We start from the raw sequence: 23369 nt of genomic DNA on the forward strand, positions 1-23369 counted from the left end.
TTTCCTCTCTCCTCAAAAAAGTGTTTTTTCTTAAACAGTGCAGCAACAAAATAATGCAGATATCTTGTATGGCCTGTGAAGCAGGTGCTCCCAGTAACAGTTAACACTTTCAGCAGTGTATGTGTACAATGTTGAAACCACAGACAACATTTCCCACCCCTTGTTCTCAGTAACAGCTGGGTTAAGAATAAATTAAATATAGGACTGAACAGGTATTTTTCAAAAATGTATGAATGAAGCTGAATGAAGATACATAGCAATTATAAATGTGATACTATGTTTAATAACACTTGGCATGAGTTAGTCAAATGAACATTTTCAAACAGGACAACAGCATTTAAGTATGCTGTGTAAGGTAACACTATGTAACAGTGACTTGTCAATGTATTTCATTTTTTATATTTTTCACTACTATATATGAATAGAAGATAGGTCTGTGACTCAGTATATACTATAATTTGACATTCCAGGTTTTAAAAGTAACATAACTTCTGATATATGTTGTATATAAGTGCAAAAATAAAGTAAAAGCAAAACAATGGAATTAAAGAACAGTGCATGCTTTCCAAAGAAAGCAATCACATTTATAAAACATGGTATGTATGTATGTGTGTATATATATATATATATATATATATATATATATATATATATATATATATATATATATATATATATATATATATATATATATATATATATATATGTGTGTGTGTGTGTGTGTGTGTGTGTATGTATGTATATATGTATATATCAGTATATTACTTTACCTGATCAAATGATACATCTGTCATCTGCAGAAATTAAAGTAAAGGTTTTCAGCTGATATGACCTAACCAAAAAGCACTCCTGAGCTGATAAAACCTAATCATTCAAGTTATGGAAATGCAGTCCATAAACATGCTTCAAAATAATGATTTAAGTTCTTCTTTACACAAGACCTAAATACTTTAATGGGAGTAGGACAGGAAATAGAGGGTTAAGTGGGTCAAGCTCAGTGCAGAACGTTCAGCAACGGCCTACATTCATCATCCTCGGTTGGTGTCTTTGCCTCGGCCCGGGTTGTTTTAGAGCAGGGCGGCGTCCCAAGATCTCAGACTTGTCTGAACCGAAGAAAAAGGAAGGAGAGGGAAGAGTTTCTCCACTGTTTTGGGTCTGTCGTCCCATTCCCAAAATAGTCTTTACAAAACATTTTCTGTAGAGAAATCAGTGAAACCTTGAAAATAAGTAAGGATTAAAACAAAGCAGGGCATGCAGTTATAGGAAAATAATCAACTTTGGGGTGATGTAATGTAGCCGACACAAAGTGATAAGCTATTACCAGCACAAAGTTTTTCTATAACAGAATGTTATAGTGTTTTATTCCTCATATCACAGCAGTTTGCCAGCGATTACATTTTTTTAAATTACAGAATGACAGGTCTTCCTTTTCATCAGTTTATATTTACATTTAGTGTTGTGGAACATCACAGCCCTTTATAGCTGTTATAATTGGTAAGTCACCTTGCAAGCCTCTCTTTTTCCTCTCTTAAATTTAAGAAGACAAAATTTGAAGTTGGTCATTTGGTCATGTTATTGCTACAAAGTGCTGAGACTGTCTCCTAACAGAAAACCATATCAATGATTATTTAACAAAGAAAAACGAATAATGTTTCCAAATCCCTTTTATTAGTCTTAGATTATATGTAGGGTCCGATAACATATTAAACGATAATGTATTAAAACTATGAATTTGAATTATAACTTTACTACGATTAATCAACACCTTCTCACCACTCAGAATCAAGAACTCAACACTGCTGTGGTATAAATGAAAACTGGTGTATACATTCTTAAAAGACACTGCCTGAAGAACCAGGTCATTAAAATAATTGAGCATATGCACAATTACCATTCACATAATAATTATTTGTTTTAGCTTTAAAATATTTGACTTAATATTTGATATTCTCCATATATAAGTGCATTTGTCAAGCAGTGCAAATACATATGTGTTGCCTTATTTAAATGATGGGTAATAAATCACATACGTAATAAATCACGTTTAGCATATGTGCTGAAACATATGGTGCAAATCCAAGTCAGATCATTTTCAAAAAGTTCTTAGTTTCCAAGAAGGAACGCTGACTTTTACTAACCGAGACCCAAACCAGTCACCTTCTTATACGTTTATGTATTGAGTATAAAGTTGTCTATGAGTAGCTGTGTTAATTAGCCTTCTCCTTTCATAGATACCTTGAATCCTGGACCACCTTGGATCTCTATTTCTGGTTAGCATTCCAAAGTAGCCAAATAAGGTGCCTAAGATGCTAAGGGTCTGGGAAGGACACAGAGAGTCTGGAGTTAAATATAACTGATAGCCTGCACTGTTCTGTATTTGTGTGTGAGTGCAGTCTAACTGATAAGTTCTAGGGGTGGGAATAAAGGTTTAGGCACTTGTTCTTACTCTAGTTGGGAAAGACGGTGATCCTGGGTGTGTATCTATGAATGTGTGTGGGGGAGGCTGGAGAAGGATATGCTTAGCGTGGCTCAGCATCGCTGTGTCATCGTCACTCGGGCATGCAGAAGCAAACTTGATCAGGGCTCAGGGGGCATTAATGACCAAAATAGCCCCCTACATTAAAGTGGACTCCGCCTTCCCTGAGCAAACTAAATACAGAACAGATGCTGCTGAGCTGCTACCACCAACATCCTTTTACAGACAAGAGGGAAAGGAAGGGGAAATCATACAGGACAGGCCAATATAATAAGCTAGGAGTGTTACACTTCAATCATGGGGTGGGTACCATCCTAGAAAGATTTATATTTTCACTCTTCTAACACATCAAATTTAGCTAATTAGCTGGTGGCCCTCCCAGATTTCAGTGTGATACCTTTTTACTAGGGAACGTAACTTACTCATTTCTGTGATTAGGCAGTCAGAGATTATAAGTACTACATATAGTAGCAATGTGATTTTAGTTCATATTATATACTGTATAATGTCAAACTGAACCTTGAAAACAGTCCCAAAAAGGCTGACACTGAAACTATGAATGTAAATAGCAGAGAAAATAAGCCTCACTAAAAATGCCTCTCAATAAAAATGCTTTCTGATTTCTTACATACATTAATACTTCATGTGAAATTAATCAACCACTGATTGAAATTACTAATAAAAACAGTTTGGTGCAAAAATACTAATATACTACATGCACACAATGTTAGAAGGAGTTAAATCCCAGCACAAGCAAGATGCAAATGTCTAAGAATTCTATTACTAAACAAAGAACAAATCTGAAATATCAATAATGAATGTGACCCATTCTATCCCTTACGAAAACTCTAGGAAGCCTTGCTATTTTTAGCGAGTGTAGTGTATTAAGAGCTGTGCATAAGAGCAGCAATCCCTCCCCAGTGCATCTGTTATATCTGCAGTGCAAAGGTGACAGAGTTTGTCTCAAATGCCTGGGTTCAAAATGCTAGAGGTACACAGACACACTTTGCAGATGTTTTCCGCATTCAGCCCTATTTATGCAGCCCCAACACAGTTGAAGAAATTCCACAAATTGTGTTTTGGTTATTCACATTTGCGGAACCACTTATTTCAAAGGCTAAGTGTCATCTCACCTGGCTGTTGGGCTCTAACAACCACACTCCTGCACGCTCTCAGCCTGAGCTCGTCTCGGGGAACGAAGCTGCCGTAGCGCTGCATCGCCATACTGAATCCCTGAACCCATCCTCTCTGGATCCAGCTCACCTGACCAACACAACAAAATCCTATTAGAAGAGGATATCCTAAATGACATGACACACTGTTTCAGTTTGATATATGTGCTTTTACCTGATTCTATTTTGTTGAGGATTTTGCGTGCACACTGGACAAATGCCTCTTCCACATTTTCCCCTGTTAAAGCACTGGTCTCTAGAAACATGAGCTCTAGAGTACACAAATATATATAAGCTTTATTTTATGAATAACATACTGTAAATAGGTACACCTCTAGTCATCTGATTTGATATTGCTTTTGAATACATTATTAGGCCCCTTTCCATCTAGGTCAGGTTTCCTTTTTTTTTTTCTTCACTGAAATAAGAGCATGGTAGTCCCTGGGATGTTAGAGCTAATTTACAATCCTGCAGTGGCACCTTGTGGTGCATCGTTCTAAATACTAAATGTGACATGACATCAAACAGTTATTACTAAATAAGACATAAAACTAGCCCAAAAGAATACTTATTTATACAACACCGGGTTTAATATTTTGAAAATCTAAATAAAACTGCTAAAATTTAATATTTAGTATGGAAATCTTTATTTTTCATTAATCTGGGTAGACAATAATTTGTATTTGTATATTTGTATATATCTAGCCAGGCAGACGCACCATTCTCCTGAGCGAAGCGAGATGCCTCCAGAAAGGTGACCTCCCGATCAGCATCCAGGTCCTTCTTATTGCCACACAGTATTATAACAATGTTCTGACTGGCTAACATCCTGGCATCTGTCAGCCAGTTGGTCAGAGCATTATATGTCTCCCGACTGATATGAAAATTAGAAAAATATCAGAAAAGAATTAGAAGTACAATTTGTCTATCATTAGTTTTTTTTTTTTTTTTTAATATTCCATACAGGCAACAAGTACACACCACACCAAACCAAGAAGAGGTATAAACACAATGGCTGCTAAGTATGGAATAGAACATGACAGGTGGTGCTGTTACGGGAAAATAATCAACAGTTCATTATTTTCCTATTGCAGCACTTATCAAAGTGTTTTATTCCTCTTATACCACAGCAATTTGCCAATGATTATATTTTTTTAATTACAGAAAGATGTCATACTTTTTATCCATTTATAGTTACATTTAATGTCCTCAAAACAAGTTAGTTCCTGTTATCACTTTATGTTATAGCAGATATAAACAGTTGGTTTCTCACCATACAGTGAAAAGTAAGAGATCAAAAATGTATTTATTTAACTACAAAGATATAGAGTAGGCTGACACACTAACTCTTTCTCACAAACTAAAAGGTATCATGATAGCCTCAACAGATAACTATCAAGCCATTAATTGAGGTATCAACACTACTATTACACATAAAAGAGTTTGTCTGAATGGGGAGACTGCTTAACAGAACAGAATCAGAGTTTGGTGTTTGTCTTTTTCTCATTTTTTGCTTAACCGACTCATTTCTCTGTTCTGTATTTCATTTCCTCTCCCTCCACAGCAGCCTTCTTTAGATCCTCAGACAGCACCCTGCCTTTCTTCCTGGCCCTCTATTTACACTTCTCCATCTTGTTCTGCTTGCATTTCTGTATGTTTCTGTGTCTTTAATCTAGCCTCTGCTGTATCTTCTCCAACATGTGCTGGCTCCTTTCAGCCAATTTCTTATTCCTTAGTGCCTTCGTTTTCTCCTTCCTCTTCGGTGAAGCATGCAGACGTTCTTCGTTGTCTCTGATCTTCATGCCCTCAGCCTTGTAGAGGATGTTAGTCCACTGCATATTCTCTTCCTCACTCTTGGCTTTGTTTTCGTTTTCTCTCTCAGTTCCCCAAGACTGGCTTTCCTAGCCTCGACTTGAGACAACAGCTCTTTGTAGGTCTTGACTGTCAGGGAAGTGAGAGTTCCTTTTGCCTTCTGTTTCTTCTTCTCCTTTAGCTTGGTTGCTTTGTCCACATAGTCCTCTCCTACTTCCACCTTGTTGAAGAAGATGGCATTTGTGTCCTTTCTGGCAGGTTTGCTTGATGTAGAATTGTCCTAAGGCAGTAGTGCTGGTTCTGTTTCACTTTCTACTTGATCCCTACGGAAGGACTATCCATTAACTTGTTCAAGTGAAATTTTTTCCTTTTCCTCTTCTTGTACTCTCTCTCCTGTTTTTCATTTTGCTTGCCATTTCTGCACTTTCTCTGAGGAAGGAATCTTTTGCTCCATCTTTACTTGACTCCCAAGATGAACTTTCACCTGAGAAGAATTCTGTACAACTGTACCACTTAGCTTCTGTGCTGATTAGAGGATGCTCTAGGATTCTAGTTGTTTTTCTCAGATCCACCTTCACTGTCGCTTTTGCCTCGAAATGGAATGTAGCCTCTTTTCAGTGCGGTTAAACTTCTCTAGGTAGTCATATTTGGTGGCAAGTTTAGTTATCTTTGGAAATGCAACTGCTTGGCAGTTAATTGCAATACAGAAAGATCCCCCAACATGTGTAAACGCACAGATATAACAGCTGTGCTGAATTAGAGAAAAATCTGCAGTTACATTTCTTATCCTTTAAATCCAACATTTAATTTGTACCCAATTCTGAAACTTACAACAAATAATAAACATTACACAGTAGAAAACATAAAATAGAACAGAGTGCCTCTCCAGAAACTTTTTTTATTTTTAAAACAGGCATGTGGAAAACCTACTGACTGAAACAAATTGCTGACACTGGAGACTTCTTCCAAAGAAAAAAAATTCCATCTCCTTCCATAAAAATTATTATTATACATTTTTCTTGTAACAGCATGTTTTTTAATCCACTCATTATAATGTTTAGAATATGTGGAATAATGCAAGTCCATGTCACTATAGAAACAATGCTTTATGACAACAAGTGCAATAACATGAGCCTATAACATTCCTTGCAGCCAGACCCATGCTGTTATAGAAAATGATTCAACATCTTCTGACCAATCAGATTTGAGAATTTAACAGTGCTGTGGTATAAATCTAAACAAATCCATCCATCAGTTCAGAGTAAAATATATACCTTTTTATCTAATTATGTTAGAGCCACTTAGGACCATTTGTGCTAACATATTTAAGTAATAAAGCCCACATTCCCAAATACTGACAGCTGGAAATGTTTTAGTCTCAGTACATGAAAATCTGGGCTTTATTTGCAACAGCATGGCCTACATGACCTGTTATTGTTAACTTACCTGGTGATGTCATAGACTAGGAGAGCTCCTGCTGCCCCTCGGTAATAGCTTCGTGTTACAGATCTGAGGAGACAAACGTGTCTGTTACATACAGAAGAGGAAAACCACTGCAGTGTAATTGAAATACTTACCTAGCACAAATTCAGATAACTCTGGTTAACTCTGGTTAAAAATTAAGCAACTTTATTTTATATTGCTCATCTTCAGTAACCGAATTATCCTGGTCAAGGTTGTGGTGGATCTGGAGCTTATCCAGCAACGCAAGGTGCGAGGTGGCAAAATTCACCCTGGATGGCATGCCAGTCCATCATTGGACACCATTCACACAAACACACACACACTCTCATACAGTACATTCATTCACACTTAGGGGCAATCTAGCACAGCTAATCCGCCACCAGCATGTCGGACAGTGAATGGTTTTTGGACACAGAAAATAACCCAAGCTCAGGATCGAACCCAGAAGCGTTGAGGTGGCAACACTACCCACTGCACCACTGTGCTGCTCTATACTTGATATTACTACAATCTACAAACCAAAAAAACTGAATGTAGGGTAGAACATGTGTTTTAATATAATGGTGCATACTGCATGGCCATTTAAGGCAAACTGAACTCTAGGAGGAAGATGATCAGTGTTCAACCAACAACTTACAGACTCACTAAAAGTACTGAGCTGCACTGAAAATAATCATCACAGCGTGAAAAAATTAGAGTGATGCAAACCAGCTTTCCAGCAATGACTGAGTAATAAATGAGTAACAGAGTTATAAACATACCTGAACCGTTCCTGTCCTGCTGTGTCCCAAATCTGGAGTTTGACAAATTTGTTGACCACATTGATGATCTTAGAGCCAAACTCCACTCCGATTGTATGATTTGAGTCATCTTTGACTGAAGAAGCAAAAAAAAAAAAAAAAAAGATATGTATGACAAAAATTCCTGTTACTCATGACATGGATTTACGATGAATTTATGTGCTGTTATTGAAAGCTGACATACATTTCTTCTCTATGAACTGGTGAAGGAGACATGATTTTCCAGTTCCTGCATTCCCGATAACGAGGAACTTAAACAGGAAATCTGCAAAGAAAACAAAAAATTACTTATTTATTTATTAACATTGTTTATTAATTCTTAATCTGATTAGTTAATTTGTCTCAGCACTCTGAAAGGCCACAATCCACAATGAAGTTTAATACCGGCATTAACACAAAGCCAAATGAGCCAGATAATCAGCTATTGTTGAGTGCAAAAGTTATCATACCTTTTTGGACAAAATAAAGAAAAATTAATATAATTTATAACAAGACATTTAGGCTTTAACAGTAAATATATTAAAATATCAGCTGAAAGGTTTAAATCTCTTATTGAATGATATCAAAATTCTCTAATAGCTTGTATATCCGTACTGTTTCTTTACTCCTGCCTCCACTGTCTTTCATATCCTTGAAGCAGCTTTTGTATCCTGTCAGATGTAATATTCACCCCTAAGTCTTCTTGATTTATAACAGTATTAACGCTGCCTGATGTCAATCACTGCCTTGTTTAAATCAGGGCTTTTCATCATGTCTCATGTTATAAACTGTGGTCTAGTTACAAGATATACACACTATTCCCTGTTTAAATTACTGATATCCTTAAAACATGGGTACATCTGCCCTTTCCCACCACAGGGAATACATAACTGTAATAACAATACTGAATTGACATTGATGGCACACCAGGAACACCACTCAGCTGTGCAGTGCTGTTACCCTCCAGAACTGGGTTTGAACCCTTGTACTCTTTGGTACAACAGCTGCAAATTAAGCAAACATGCAACCGTATGTGTTGCAAAATACCCAGGTTTTGTGTCCTCTCGAATAACAATCAGAATGTATTTGTGATTGCGCAATCCATGTCTCGGATGTTGGGTGTAGCGGTGCAGGGATTAAAGCCAGCTAGCGGAGTAAATATAACAGCTTCTTCCGGCTTCACTGCGCTGTTTACACTGTAGCAGACAGGAACCCGGAGAAACGCGTTTCTGTGCTATTTTTAAACATTTGACTCGAATCACACGCTGTAAGTGCTAGAAACTTAATTAGTCGCTCCTCTATCAAGCCAAGCAGCAAAAACCATGTCCATGTAGTGAGCTAGCTGTGACTCCTCACGGGCGTAGCTGCTTGTGTACAGCGCTATTAGCCTGCGACTCGTCATTACTGCGATGCATCACATCGGGACACCTGCTAAATCAATGCCGCACAACCTCCTGGACTCGGCCTGTACATGGTGCACGAAAACAAACATTCCCTACCGTATGTCTCGGACATGGCAGACGTTTATTTCAGATAGCTATTTTTTCTCAGCGCAGTCGAAGAGGATAGTAAATAAAGGGAAAATCCCTCAGCGGGATCCGCGCATCCTGCTAGAATTCACAGGCCGCACACTTCCGGTTACAATTTTCAACGTAAGAGCCTGATAGGGTGCAGCTTGAAGTGGGGGAAATTAATAAAGCAAAACAACTTCATACTTTGCAGTCGATTCTATAGCAAAATATATTTCTGTTAAATCCATGTAGCTACAGTATTTAGCCAACAGACATGGAAAACTGAGTCTGATTGTCAATAACCTGGGGAAGCCAAATGCTGCATTAGCCAAATGCATTAGATCATACTATAACCTAGTATTCAAGTAATAAACTGTCTAGTGTCTACTGTTCAGCCTAGTGTAAAACATATTTAGGCAAGAATATACACCCTAATGTTTTCACTAGACTATGTTCATATATGTAATTTGTAATAAAGTAAAGTCTGGTAGCACCGTAGCCGAAAATAGGAGTACATTCATTAGATTATAAAGCTTACATTATACAGTATAGTATTTATACACAGTTAGTTGTGGTCCACTAATTTGATTTGTCCAGCGGCGTTCAAAGAATGCCTGTATTTCCTATAACCGCACTGGGACATTTCACTGTGTGTATCACTCCGCTGGTCTCTCTACACCATGTGAAGTTCCACTGCCAAGTTTGAAATCGTTACTACAGTAGTGTTAGCGACATCATCAGCAGACATGGTAAATTATACATTTCCGCAATATAGCTATCTGTGTAAAATCTGAAAGCTCATCAGATGAAGATGAAAAGAAAGAAGGGATGCCAATTTTACCAGAAGCACCTTGTACAAATCAGTGTGAGCTAGCTAGTCCGTTAGCCGATGGGCTATAAAGTGACTGTAGTTTCTTCGGGATCTGTTTCCACTAGCGGAGCAAAAATAAACAGAACATTTGGCCGTATTATGACCGAAATGTCACTTACTTGATATTAAGTTCTTGTTTAGAAACTGCTGTATAAAAGCAATAGTGCACTGAGTGTCGTTATACTGAATATTGGAATAGCTGTGATTCAACACTGCGCCGAATTACACCCGTGCCGATATTCAGCATAACCGCACTCTTGCTCGTACGATATTGCTTAAATATATTTTTTCTTCAGTTTTTCATGATCAGAATGTGTACTGCTGTTTTGCTAGGTATTTATTACTGTCAGCTCCAGAATTTTTGCCACTTTAAAAATGCACAATAACTTGCACAAAAAAATCCATCCCTTTTCACACGGCTAGAGGACATATATACCTCTCCAGTAACAATCATTTATTACTAGAAGTATTTCTTTTTCTATCAGCCGAACAATGCTAAAAGTACTACAAATATTCTAGGATAAAAAGTTCCCGTAATGACTGAAAAACATTTGCTGTCAGAAGTGGGATTCGAACCCACGCCTCCAGGGGAGACTGCGACCTGAACGCAGCGCCTTAGACCGCTCGGCCATCCTGACATACTATTAACACTCACAAAGACCTAACAAGAAGATCACATCCACTGGGACGCAAACTAGAACCTACTAGCCAGTTGGGTAAAAAATTAGCTAGCAGTCGTTAACTTGTAGACTAACATGAACTTTATAATTAATACCAACTGAACTGCATGCGATTACAGGCAAGTTACGTCAAGTAACGTTAATCTAGTACTATTGGAAATAATTACATGAGTACAATACCTGGCTAATGTAGATTACTTATACACCGAAAAACACCTCATGCATTCAGAAGCACTACGCAGCATCCTATTTTTTTTTTTTTAAATTTACTTAGTTTTGGTCATCTTCACGACCCTGAAGCACGCAGGTACGGCTGTTTGACTGAGATATCGGTTCGACACATTTTGTAGTCGACTCAGGTGTCGCTAAAGTGCGGCGAAAAAGACAAGCGTGCAAGTGTTGGACATTATCAGCTGCCTAATTTCAGTATATCTGAATAAAAGTGCACCCCTCTCTACCTCACTGCTCCACACAGCTAGCATAATGTGCTGGCTTATTATTATTATCATCATCATCATCATCATCATCATCATCATTATTATTATTATTATTAACAACGTTCATCATGAACTACTGCCATTTTAGGTATCAAAGTAATTTAGAGAGTTAACACTTTATTCACAGAAAATAATTGTATTAAAATATAACAATACCGCATTCCCATATCTCAACTCAAAATATCACTCATTACTTGTGTTATTTTATTTTTGCTAATTTTATGAAGGTGCCAATTCTGGAGATGGTGTATCTAGAGATTACATACACCATCTCCTCATGTCTCACTAAAAGGGCAGTGAATTTGACATATTTTATCACTGCAACTTACACATAAAAAGGATACAATCCACGCAATAAAGTAGATTTAAGGGCGTCTATCAGACCAAACTATAGCAGTCCTGTGATTTGTCACCAGCAGTCACTAGCACAAAAACTGCTGAGCTCCCACATATGGAGGGTTTGCTGAAAACCTGCTGACCACAAGATGGTGATAGTCATGCACTAATGAAGAAATTCAAATAAAGCAGAGCAGCATTCGACATTCAAAAGGTGTATAGAGTTAAGCTAAATTACATTCATTAAAAACAACAACAACAACAACTACAAATACTATGAGATACTCACCGAGCACTTGATTAGGAACACCTGTACACCTACTCAGTCATGCAATTATCTAATCAGCCAATCACGTGGCAGCAGTGCAATGCATAAAATCATGAAGGGGCCCGCAGCTTCAGGTATTGTTCACATCAACCATCAGAATGGGGACAAAATTTGATCTCTGTGATTTTGACCATGGCATAATTGTTGGTGCCAGACGAGCTGGTTGGAGTATTTCTATAACTGCTGATCTCCTGGGATTTTCACACACAACAGTCTCTAGAGTTAGTCAGAATGGTGCAATAAAGAAAAAATGAAAAAAGAAAAAAAATTTGTGAACAGCAGTTCTGCGGACGGAAATGCCTTGTTGATGAGAGAGGTCAATGAAGAATGGCCAGACTGGTTTGAGCTGACAGAAAGGCTACATTAACTAACAGATAACCACTCTGTACAATGGTGGTGAGCAGAAAAGCATCTCAGAGTGCACAACATGCCAAAACTTGGGGCAGATGGGCTACAACAGCAGAAGGCCATGTCGGGTTCCCCTTCTGTCAGCCAAGAACAGAAAGCTGAGGCTGCAGTGGGCACAGGCTCACCAAAACTGGACAGGTAAAGACTGGAAAAACGTAGCCTGGTCTGATTTCTGCTGAGGAACACAGATTGGCACCAAGTTCATGAATCCATGGACCCAACCTGCCTTGTGTCAACAGTCCAGGCTGGTGGAGGTGGTGTAATGGTGTGGAGAATGTTTTCTTGGCACACTTTGGGACCATTAATACCAATCAATTATTGCTTGAATGCCACAGCCTATTTGAGTATTGTTGCTGACCATGTGCATCCCTTCATGGCCACAATTTACCCGTCTACTAATGGCTACTTCCGGCATGATAATGAACTATGTCACAAAGCAAAGACCATCTCAACTGGTATCCTGAACATGACAACGAGTTCAGTGTTTTTCAGCAGCCTTCCCAGTCACCGGATCTGAATCCAGTAGAACACCTTCGGGATGTGGTAAAATGGGAGATTCACAGCATGAAAGTGCACCTGAAAAATCTGCAGGAATTGTGTGATGCAATCATGTCAGCATGGACCAGAATATCTAAGAAATGTTTCCAACATCTTGTGGAAACTATGCCATGAAGAATCGAGGCTGTTTTGGGAGCAAAGGGAGGCCCTACCCAGTATTAATATAATGTTCCTAATAAAGTGCATCCATGAGTGTGTGTTCATTACTGTGTGATCCTTGAAGACTTACCCAGCCCTTGTTTCATTCATTAGTATTTTGGTGTAAATAACACAATGGATGCGGAATATTTTAATGAAGTTTTCAAAGTTTATATAAAAGGATTTGTTACAGATACTTATTCAGCAGCAATACAGAACGTTTTCAGACTGCAGGCGTGAACTGACATTTATAAACTGTATGGAACCTCACACCCCTTAATAATAGTTTTTAAAGCCCTGTATTGTACTGGTGTCCCATCTAGGTTGTATTCCAGTCTCACAGCCAGTGAGGTGACCAGGATAAAGCGGTTTCTGAAGATGAACAAGCGAATGAATGAGAAGTGTAAGCAAACCAGAGCACGGAATTTCCAGGACTGATCCGGAGAATCATAAGAATATACTCTTAACACCTACAGTATTCCACTGAGTTGTCTAATGACAATGATAATATACACTATACAGGTATTCATAGTGTCAGTAATTCAGCCTAGATTGTAACTCTACGTTGAGTACTATGTAGCTACGCTAAATGGCCAAATGTATGTGGACGCCTGATCAGTCACACCCATATGTGTTTGTTAAAGATCCCATTATAGATTTAGCCCAAGCTTTGCTGTTAAAATAACCTCTACACTTCTGGGATGGCCTTCCACTACACTCCACTACACCCATTCAGCCGCAAGACCATCAGTGAGGTTAGGCACTGATGTCAGGCAAGGAGGCCTGGTGTGCAGTCAATTCATTACCAATCCAACCTTGGCAAACCATGTCTTCATGGACCTTGCTTTGTGCACAGGGACACTGTCATGCTGGAACATTTTTGGGACCCTTAGTTCCAGTGAATGGAAAATCTACCACATAATGCTACAGCATACAACACCATTCTAGACAACTGGGTGCTTCAAACTTTGTGGCAACAGTTTGGGGAAGGCCCACATATGGGTGTGATGGTCGGGTGTGCACATACTTTTGGCCATATAGTATACTTTGCTATGTTGCTTTGTTTTAATGGTGCAGCATATAAATAGTTGTCATGGGGCCATGCATCCATCAGTAGCGTTCCATATATAGAGGTTTGAGCTGTTTCTATATATCCTCTCCTTTGTTTTGACATTTCCTGTTTTCCTGACTGGAAATGTGAGATAGTATATATGAAGGATCCCTGAGTACTGGTTCAGTGAGATCTGAGCTCAAAAACCCTTTGTGCTTCATCTCAAAAGTTCTCAAAAGTAAGTATGTACTGTCTACTATATCAGGATGTATGTACTAGGTATCTACATTGATGCTGGCCTGAAACACTAACCTGAAAACAGAAAGAGTTGGGGAGAACACGGTGCCTTCAGGACTGAGAGTGCATGAGCTGATTTCTCAGATTTTTTGAAAACTTGGATCAGAATTATTTTAGGTGTCCCTAGTGTGAAACTATTGTATATATAATATTGTAAGATATTATAGCTGTAGTTATATTGGTTTGAACAGTTTGATTGCTAAAAATAGCTAGAAAAGTATCCAAATAACCTTAATGAAATGTAAGAAAAAAAACAATTTAAGGCACAGTGGGTAGCATTGCCGTCTCACAGCTCCATGGTCCCTGGTTCAATCCTCAGCTCAGGTTACTGCCTGTGAGGAGTTTCACATGTACACTCCATGTTTGTGTGGGTTTCTGGGTTCTGTGGTTTCCTCCTGCTGTCCAAAGACATGCATGTAGGTGGATTGGCTATGCTAAATTACCCCTAGATGTGAGTGTGTGTGTGAGTGGTGCTCTGTGATGGGCTGGCATCCCATCTGGGGTGAATCCTCCTGCCTTGTACCCAGTTGGCTCTGGATCCACTACAACCCTGACCAGGATAAAGCATTTCTGAAGATGCAGGAAAATTTCATTAATTTTAATGAAAATATGGTCCCCACACTAAAAGGAACAAGTCTGGGACAAAGGTTACTGACTAATGCTTTGTGATGATTTTCAAATTCCAGGGCCATCTACCCATATAGTGCACAATAATACATCCAGACATGTATGAAACCTTTGACTCCCAGTTTGTTCATTCTCGAAGTGAATTCCGTTGAACTGATTTGAAATTTAGCAACTGTTTATGACTGAACGTTGAACTGAGTTAATCTCAGCCTGATAAATCTCTCTTGGTCATGAAATGAATTATGAATATTTTTCTCTCTTTTTACTCATAACCTGATTGCTTTGTTGTTGTGACCTCCTTGAACCAGTTAATGCTACAGCAAATAACTGCAATGCACATTACAGAGTATATCTATCTATATGAGGAAAAAAACAAACCAAAATTTCGTCTGTCATTATGAACCTGCTGTGTGAACCCTGGGGAATTTAGGCCTCACCAGGGATGTTCACTATCACTGCAGTACAATGGTAACCAGGAAGCAGGGAAGCTAACTGTCCTTGAAATCTAAAAATGTCATCACATTATCCAAGGCAGGATGTTATTCTGAAATGTGGGAGTCTTTTTTTTTAATTTCAGCTGAAACCAGTGACCAGAAGTGCTTGCATCTGTTCCAGGTTAAGACAACTGGGGCAGAGAACACCCACCCGGACAGAAAAACGTCAGACGCTGTCATGATAAGAGCTGAAATGCTATTGTACAAATTGTCCTATTTTTGGTGCCCTATTTATACAGTGACATACTTTCAGCCTAATTTGTACAATAATACACATACAGCAATTAAAAATAATAGTTTTTTTTTTTTAATTTATGCCGTGTGAAGCTATACATTTAAATGCTGTAATGATAAATAGGATGTTTTGCACAACTTGACCACTAACATTTTAATGAAACAGTCTTGATTTAATTAGAGTCCTTTTGGCAGGTGGTTTGAATTTGAGATCTTAGTGCAAGTCATAAAATAACCTCTTATGCAAGTAACAGGAGAATAACACCCAGCCTTTCCACTGTGCCGTAAGGCTCTAAACAACATGTGGTTTGTTAGTTTAAAGAGGCCTTGGGAGGCTGTACATTAACAGTGCAGGCTTTCACTGGGCTGGCCTTGTGCAGACAGTATTAGTGCCACAGTGTCTCGCTCCTTCCAAACCCAACAGGCCTCTTTAGACCTGTTTATCCTATAGGCAGCTTCCTCTGTGCTGGCCCAGGTTGAGTGGAAGCTTAACTCGCAGACCTACAGACAAACATTAGCAGAAAACACTCTGAATACTGTTCTTGTGCAGAAGCCAGGAAAGGCTGGAGCTAAGAGCTGAGAAATATTTCTGAAGACAGCAGTGTACAGTATGTAAAAATGTTGTACACTCACTAAGCACATAGAATCCAATGTGCATACTCTCTGGGGCTACAGAGAGTGTGTGTGTGTGTGTGTGTGTTGCAGTTATACTCTTGAAATGTTCAGAACCTAAATTAGATTAATTCATTTGGTCACTACCTCCAGTCATTATATTATTTCTAGTTGGAATATTCACAATTTCACAATTTTTTAGAGTTAGTTAAAATACATGTCCAAACATGTCCAGCTTTATCATGTATAGTCACTTTACAACAAGCGTCAGGCAACATAGACTAAAGTTTTCCTCTCAATCACATATGTTTTAGGCAAAAATCATCAAGTGAGCTCTGACTCATGGTTGATTATTATTATAATTACAATTTTATATATATACATGAAACGTATCAACCTGAGCTCACCATTGAAGGTGTCTGTGCCTCATGATTGGCTTTAATTTAAATTATAATTATATATATCATCATGAGGCACAGACACCTTCAATGGTGAGCTCAGGTTGATACGTTTCATGTCATGCCACATAAGCTGTACAACTAAACTAAGGCCAAAGATCACAGAGATGTGTACATGTCAATAAAAAATCTTCACAATTAAGATTTACACACACACACATACACACGCACACACACTACATATTCACTTAGTGGCCATTTTATCAGGCTCACCTACTGTGTCATATAGGTGCACTTTGTAGATCTACAGTTACTGACTGTAGCCCATCTACTGATATGCAGAATTTGTCAACCCGTCTGTACTCTGTCCAAAAACTTAAACAACGCTGCTGTGTCCCATACACTTGTACCAGCTCAAAACTGTAAATACACGGCAAAAATTACTTTATGTTTCTTATTAAGAGATTATAACACAACAAATTATGCCTAATACTAGACAAAAAAAAGACTAAAAAATATTAAAAAATATTATATTATATGATTACTATATAATATTAAAAATTGTCTTGTTCAAGTAATTAGCAGATAATTTAGCTTATTCCAAGCATTTATTTTACTTGTACAAAACCTAGAAATAGGCTCATAGATTTGTTTTTTGTAATCGCATAATGAGAGATTAGTTAAACCCAGCTACGGCCAAGATATTCTCATTTAATATCATTGTTTGCAGTGTATTGTGTGTGTGTGTGTGTGTGTGTGTGAGTGAGTTTGACTGGTAAGGTGTGCAAAGTATCAATGTGGCTCAAATGCTGCAGGTCTGCATTTTAAAGTGTGCTGTACCTCTGGTATGTTATAGTCAATAAACCACGAGTCAGACTTCAATAAAAACATATAAGACAGACTGGATCATATTTGGTTTATGTTGCATAATCCTTTGATGTCAGAAGACTTAAAAATTATTGGTTGCATTTATATTCTGTTGATGCAGAGGACTGAACTGAGAGTGCCAGTTGTATGTAAAGCTCTCTAAAATAAGATCATTTGCTTTAATAACAGAGAGGAACCCTTAGTGTGTGTTTGTGTGTGTGTGTGTGTGTGTGTGTATGTGTGTGTGTGTGTGTGTAAAGTGTAAAGCTGAAAGCCTTCTTTGAGGCAGTGTCGCCTCCACAGTACTTCATGGTACACAGAGTTCACCATTGTTCCCAGCCCATCACTATTGGAAACAGACAGCCGGGAAGGCAGCGGGTAGAGCAACAGGAGTGAGAGAGGGCGAGTTGAAGAGGGGAGAACAGAGGGGGTGGGACTTGGCTCTTTTTTGATCACTCCAGTGTTCACTAAACAGATACAAAAGGAGAGCCACGATCATTCTGCATGTCTGCTGTGGGTCACTGCGAGTATTCAGGGGCCCTATGAGAACCCCAACACTCAAACATCATCAAACACTCAACTCTGAAGACAAGCAGCACTCACCCCCTAACACTGAGTGGACACTGGTCACTTATTAGGTCACCCTGTAAAATTCATGTATTTTTTCATGAATTCATTAAAATGGGGGTAATGTTCAACCCATTCCAACAATAATCAAACCTTCTAGTGGGAGCAATGCACCTTTAAATATCCTGGATCTAAACATTCTCTGGGTTAGACCTATTTTAGCTCAGGCATGTCCTCTCAGTCTGAGTCTCCACCCTACCTCACACTTTCTCTTCATTGTGCTTCTTTTAAACTTGGAAATTCTGGCTGCTCTTGTGTCATTTCAGAAAGAAAAAAACTTCATGATAAAGGGAATCTGTGACAATATGCACAAGCTGAATACACGTCTCTGTGGTATTCAACTAGCTGTGGATTGAATGCTAATGAGGTGAGTGCAGCTGTCACAGGGCAGCTTAGCAAGTCAATTGCATCAGCGATGACCCCACTGCGCCTTCATGGACCATTTACTGATGGCAGCTCTGTGCAGCGAAAAGAGTTTATGTGCAGTTCCGCAATAAAAGGAACTTTCATCTAAACCAGCACACATGTCATGCTGGCCAATTTCTCTCATTAGCTCAAATTTAATATTTTGGAATAGTCAAAAAGGGTTGCTGTGAGAAAAATTCTCTATGTTCTTGAACAGTGGTAGGCCTGCATGTATTTTAGGACAGGGGTTCTCAACTGTTTTGCAGCCAGGGACCTTTTTAACTGTCAAAAATTCCATAGACCCCCTCAGTGTAGATTTATTTTATGAACATTATCCAACTATTCAAAGGCTCATTATTTATAATTATATATATATGGCTCATTATTTATTTTGTAGATTAATTATTTTTGGCCATTTATTGGAGCTATGGAGTTTTTCTATTCCTGATCTTCATTTTTAGGGAAAGTGTAATTAGATTTATGTTGACATTATTTATAGACCTACTTGTTTTTGGGTTATTGAGGATTGGATTAAACCTACTTAGGCAACAATAACAGATGAAATGAATATGGCAGTGATAAATGGTAGATTTGGCCCCAACTGTACATTATTATGTAATTCTGTATTTAATTAGTGTAAAATATCTTTCTGCATAAACTGTTATCTTTGTAACCTTAGTCTAATCACATTTTTAGACTCACAAACCAAGTCCAGTTGGAATAATCCAGATAGAGTACAGATTTTCAGTCCTACAGATTTTTCTGTACACATTAGTAATAAATATCCAAAGTATGACTTCACATTTCAGTGGAGAAGTTTCTCAGAAACAAAAGCCAGTTCCTTCATGCTTACTGACAGGCTCTAAAAACCCAATCACACAAACCTCATCAAGTCAGGTGCTCAGCAGGTCAGGTGTGGGGCATCAGATATGTTTGGAGGAAAACTGTAGATGTACTTTCAGGCCCCACATACAGCAGAGTTGTGACCACAGAATATCTATCTGAAAAACAGAGTCTGTGATGGAATGAAGGGGCAGAAAGGAGAACAGGATCCAACAGATAACACTTGTGGAAAGTAAAACAAACTTATCTTGCAGAGCATGTACTTGGCTTCATCATGTTCTGAGCTTGCTGATCTTCTTTCTGCTATACTTGCCACTCAGAGGAAGGCTGGGAAAATCAGGCAGACAAATATCTGACACACGAGCAAAAAAAAAAAAAAAAAAAAAAAAAAAAAAAAATAGAAAACAATTCTGTGTTTGCAAATCCCAAATGGAGTGCATATTTCTAATACTCTCTTTATCATAATCACATTTACATATTACACAGTTAGTACATATACATATATATTGTGAAAATAAAATGTCTGAATGCTTTTGAAGTATTAGCAAATTGTCTTTTCTTTGAGATATACACTCAAAAATGTGACATACAGTAAATGTAAAAGCTTATAGAAATATTGAATGACATCAGCCTGTCTGAATATAATTTAGTGAACGAGCACTAGACAGCATTTGGTTGAGATTTGCTTATGCTGACATATTGTTTGGCTGGCGGTCAAAACATTACGTAATAGGTTTCTCAGTACACTAAAGCTACAGATGTTTTTTCCTGCCTCAGTAACATTTCTTACTGGAACACAGATTTACCAGAAAGTCAGAAATGTATGTGTGCAAATCCACAATATCCTGTGTACATTAAAGTTGTGAAAGCTGTTTTTGTCCCCTGCTGGAAAAAGTATTGAACAAACCATGTTTTCTGTCTGTGCAGGCTAATCATAGTCATTTGCGTGCCTAAAAGCTGTATGACTGCATGTGTGTGCCTGTGTGTGAGTGAAAGAGAGAAGGTGCACGTATAACAGTGTAACATTTCAAATACTACAATAAAAATCATGCAAGCGCAGAGTTCACAGTTAGTATAGTATTAATACATGTAATACCAAATTTTTGTAACTAACAGTACATGTTTAGATGGTTCAATGAATGCACACCAGTGCTCTTGCCGATTGACTTTCACTGCCTCGTTTTCATTTCATAACACAGCTAGCCCCACACAGACTGCCCTATTATCAGTGTAGATAACAGCAGCTACTCTTTTTCCCTTCACAAAAATATTCTGTAAAAATACCGGATCTGGGCATGGCCACACAAATGGAACACAACTGTGAAAAAAGTACATGGGACCAGTAGGATAAGAAAAGCCATGTGGAAAATAGCTGTTGGGTTCAAATTCCATTGCATGTGGGCTGTGATAAGAACATGACCCTGTCTTTTGGGATTAGAACTTTTTCAACAAAAGGGAAGGTGTAAACAGGAGTGTTTTTTTTGAAAGACTTCTAGTGAACATTGAACTTGTTCCTGGTGTGGACTAATTTTGAGTTAAACTCCAGGGAAGCTCTAATGGTTCCAGATTCTCATTTTTCACACTCAGTTAAAAAATACCCAGACACATAAGAGATTAAATGATACAGATTCTGTGTATGATCTGCAAAAAAAAAAGTACTTTGACAAAATCATCTGGACGCTGTTTTAGAAGTCTTCTGCAAAGTGAGGCAGGGGTATGAATCAAAACCTTCACTGTTCTTGATCGTTGCATGATAAAATGATCCCCCACACCCAAAAGACAAACAAACCAGCAGTATATCAGCAGATGCTACAGAATTCCAGCCTGCAGAGGAGGAGTTGTGGTGCACTCATGCCCTAACACTGACCAGAGCCTGCATTTCATCATCATGACATCACACAACTCAGACGAGTACTTACTTCAGAGAGATAGAGGCAGATAACAGTAGAAGAGTTTTAAAGTAGGAAGCATATTGTATATGAGAGGTAATTCAGTTTGATTCTATAAAATTAATTGGAACTTACCAAAAGTTATAATAGCAAACCATAATTACACAAGTAATCATCCTGAGTTACAACTGTACATTGTTTACGATTGCGAAAGAGTAAAACCTGTAGAGTATGGTGGAAGAGGCTGACATTAAAATAACACCAAAGAAAATATTTCGAAACCTACAGTTGGCCTTAAACGCAAAGCAGTTTAGGAGGAGGGCAGTCATAATCTGTCATCGTCACCCTCTTGTAAACCCAGTGAGGGTGGTAAAATTTGTACTCATTTCTCAAAGTTCTCTAAACACAGGGTTTAATTAATCACCAAAAACATGCGTATAGCTAAGGGGTGGCCTAAGACGTTATTATTATTATTATTAGTAGTAGTAGTAGTAGTAGTAGTAGTATTATAGTAGTAGTAGTTTTAGTAGTAGTAGTAATAGTGGTAGTAATCAGGGCAGTTACCAATATGATGTGATATGATGTGAAACTGAACAACTTGATAAATCTTGTTGTGATAAGCTAGTATTAATAATAACAGAATGCCCACTACAACATCTCTGGATAATGAGTGTAATATTGTGCAGGAACAAGCAAGTTTACAAAGCTAACAGATTTAAACAATTCCCTGGCCCCACTGACCACAACAAACATTGTTTTTTTTTTTTTTACATTGTACCACATTGCACCACATTGTAAAGGTCTGGCTCCTGCCAATAAGATCTCTAAACATTTAGCAATCTATACATTCATAAAATTATGTGAAATTCTAATTTTTTTTTAATTGTTTTAACTTTTTTAACTTTTCTAACTTTTTAAACATGAGTCACTACTGCAGTAACCATATTTTATTTTACAGACAAAAACACATTAAACATATTAAAAGGTCACAGAGAGTGTCAACTGATTCCATCCTATAAGTGTGTTGGGATATTCTTGTGAAGAAGCGTGAGTCACCATTCCCAGAAAAACACTTGCTGCTTTCACATTGTGTCAGCAGAGAAAAGATGAAAACAAGACAGAGTGTGTGGAGGCGTGACAGAGCCCTGGAGCTGAGCCAAGCATGAGCTGGGTGAGAGCAGAGGTTTCTCAGATCCCACCAAAACAAAATATACCAAATCAAGCACACAGAAGGGGATGACAAGAGATATATAAAAGACAGTATGAGACTAGTTTATACAAATGGATTATTTATTATTCATTTATTCATCTTCAGTAACCACTTTATCCTTATCGCACCACTATAAAGTTTGAGTCTGTTCTATATAACTGCTGTCCCTCACAGACACCTGATAACCCTGATGTTAAAGGCTCGTCTTCAAAGACAAGAAAAGAGACGTTCGGCCGTACCTACAGCAGAGTTTATCCCAAGTAGATGGGACAAGTGGCAGTGAGCAGAGGGATCATTTTCCAAACTGGGATCTGTTGTCTTTAGTTGAACAATGACCGAAACAGAAACAGAAGCTGGGGTCAGCAGAGATGGACAGCCTTGACAAAAGGCTTGCACTGCTCAATGCAACAAACTGGAGGTAGATTTGCAAACAGCTGTGTGTTTGGAAGCTTGGCAAATGGTTTGTTTAAGGCTGGCTCTGCCTACACGCACGCGCACACAAACACAGACATAGACCATATTGCTGTCTCTGTTAGCCATACTCACACTGATATTCAGATTTCAGAAACTTACTAAATCATCACTTGTACATGAGAGATGCACAAGTGATGATTTATAATAAAGCTCCTCACAGAGCTCAAGCCAGGGAGGAAGACATTTTCTCACCAGATCCCTGATTAGGTATACAGGGGTAGTAATGAGACTATTGTCTCATAAAGCAAATTTTAGCTGTCTACTTAATATAAACATATACTGTATAATATAATAATTTAAATTAATAATGG

At 38.1% G+C, this 23369-nt stretch overlaps 1 protein-coding gene, 1 non-coding gene and 1 pseudogene across 2 annotated transcripts; all 3 read right to left on the reverse strand.

The window, feature by feature from the left end:
* Positions 1-260: 260 nt before the first annotated feature.
* Positions 261-9359, reverse strand: rab4a (RAB4a, member RAS oncogene family). Its single transcript, XM_026943181.3, has 8 exons — positions 9203-9359; positions 7909-7989; positions 7686-7800; positions 6907-6969; positions 4368-4522; positions 3824-3919; positions 3610-3739; positions 261-1195 (listed from the first exon to the last, which is right to left on the reverse strand). Exons 1-7 carry the CDS (start codon positions 9216-9218, stop codon positions 3624-3626), a joined length of 642 nt encoding a protein of 213 aa, XP_026798982.1. The 5' UTR covers positions 9219-9359; the 3' UTR covers positions 261-1195; positions 3610-3623.
* On the reverse strand, positions 4529-6900 carry LOC128318008 (surfeit locus protein 6 homolog; annotated as a pseudogene).
* A 1281-nt stretch (positions 9360-10640) lies between the features above and the next one.
* trnal-cag (transfer RNA leucine (anticodon CAG)) lies at positions 10641-10723 on the reverse strand. The gene has a single exon. It is a non-coding gene; the product is annotated as a tRNA-Leu (tRNA).
* Between the last annotated feature and the right edge of the window lie 12646 nt (positions 10724-23369).

Source organism: Pangasianodon hypophthalmus, chromosome 3, assembly GCF_027358585.1.
Source record: "Pangasianodon hypophthalmus isolate fPanHyp1 chromosome 3, fPanHyp1.pri, whole genome shotgun sequence".
NCBI classification, from domain to species: Eukaryota; Metazoa; Chordata; class Actinopteri; order Siluriformes; family Pangasiidae; genus Pangasianodon; species Pangasianodon hypophthalmus.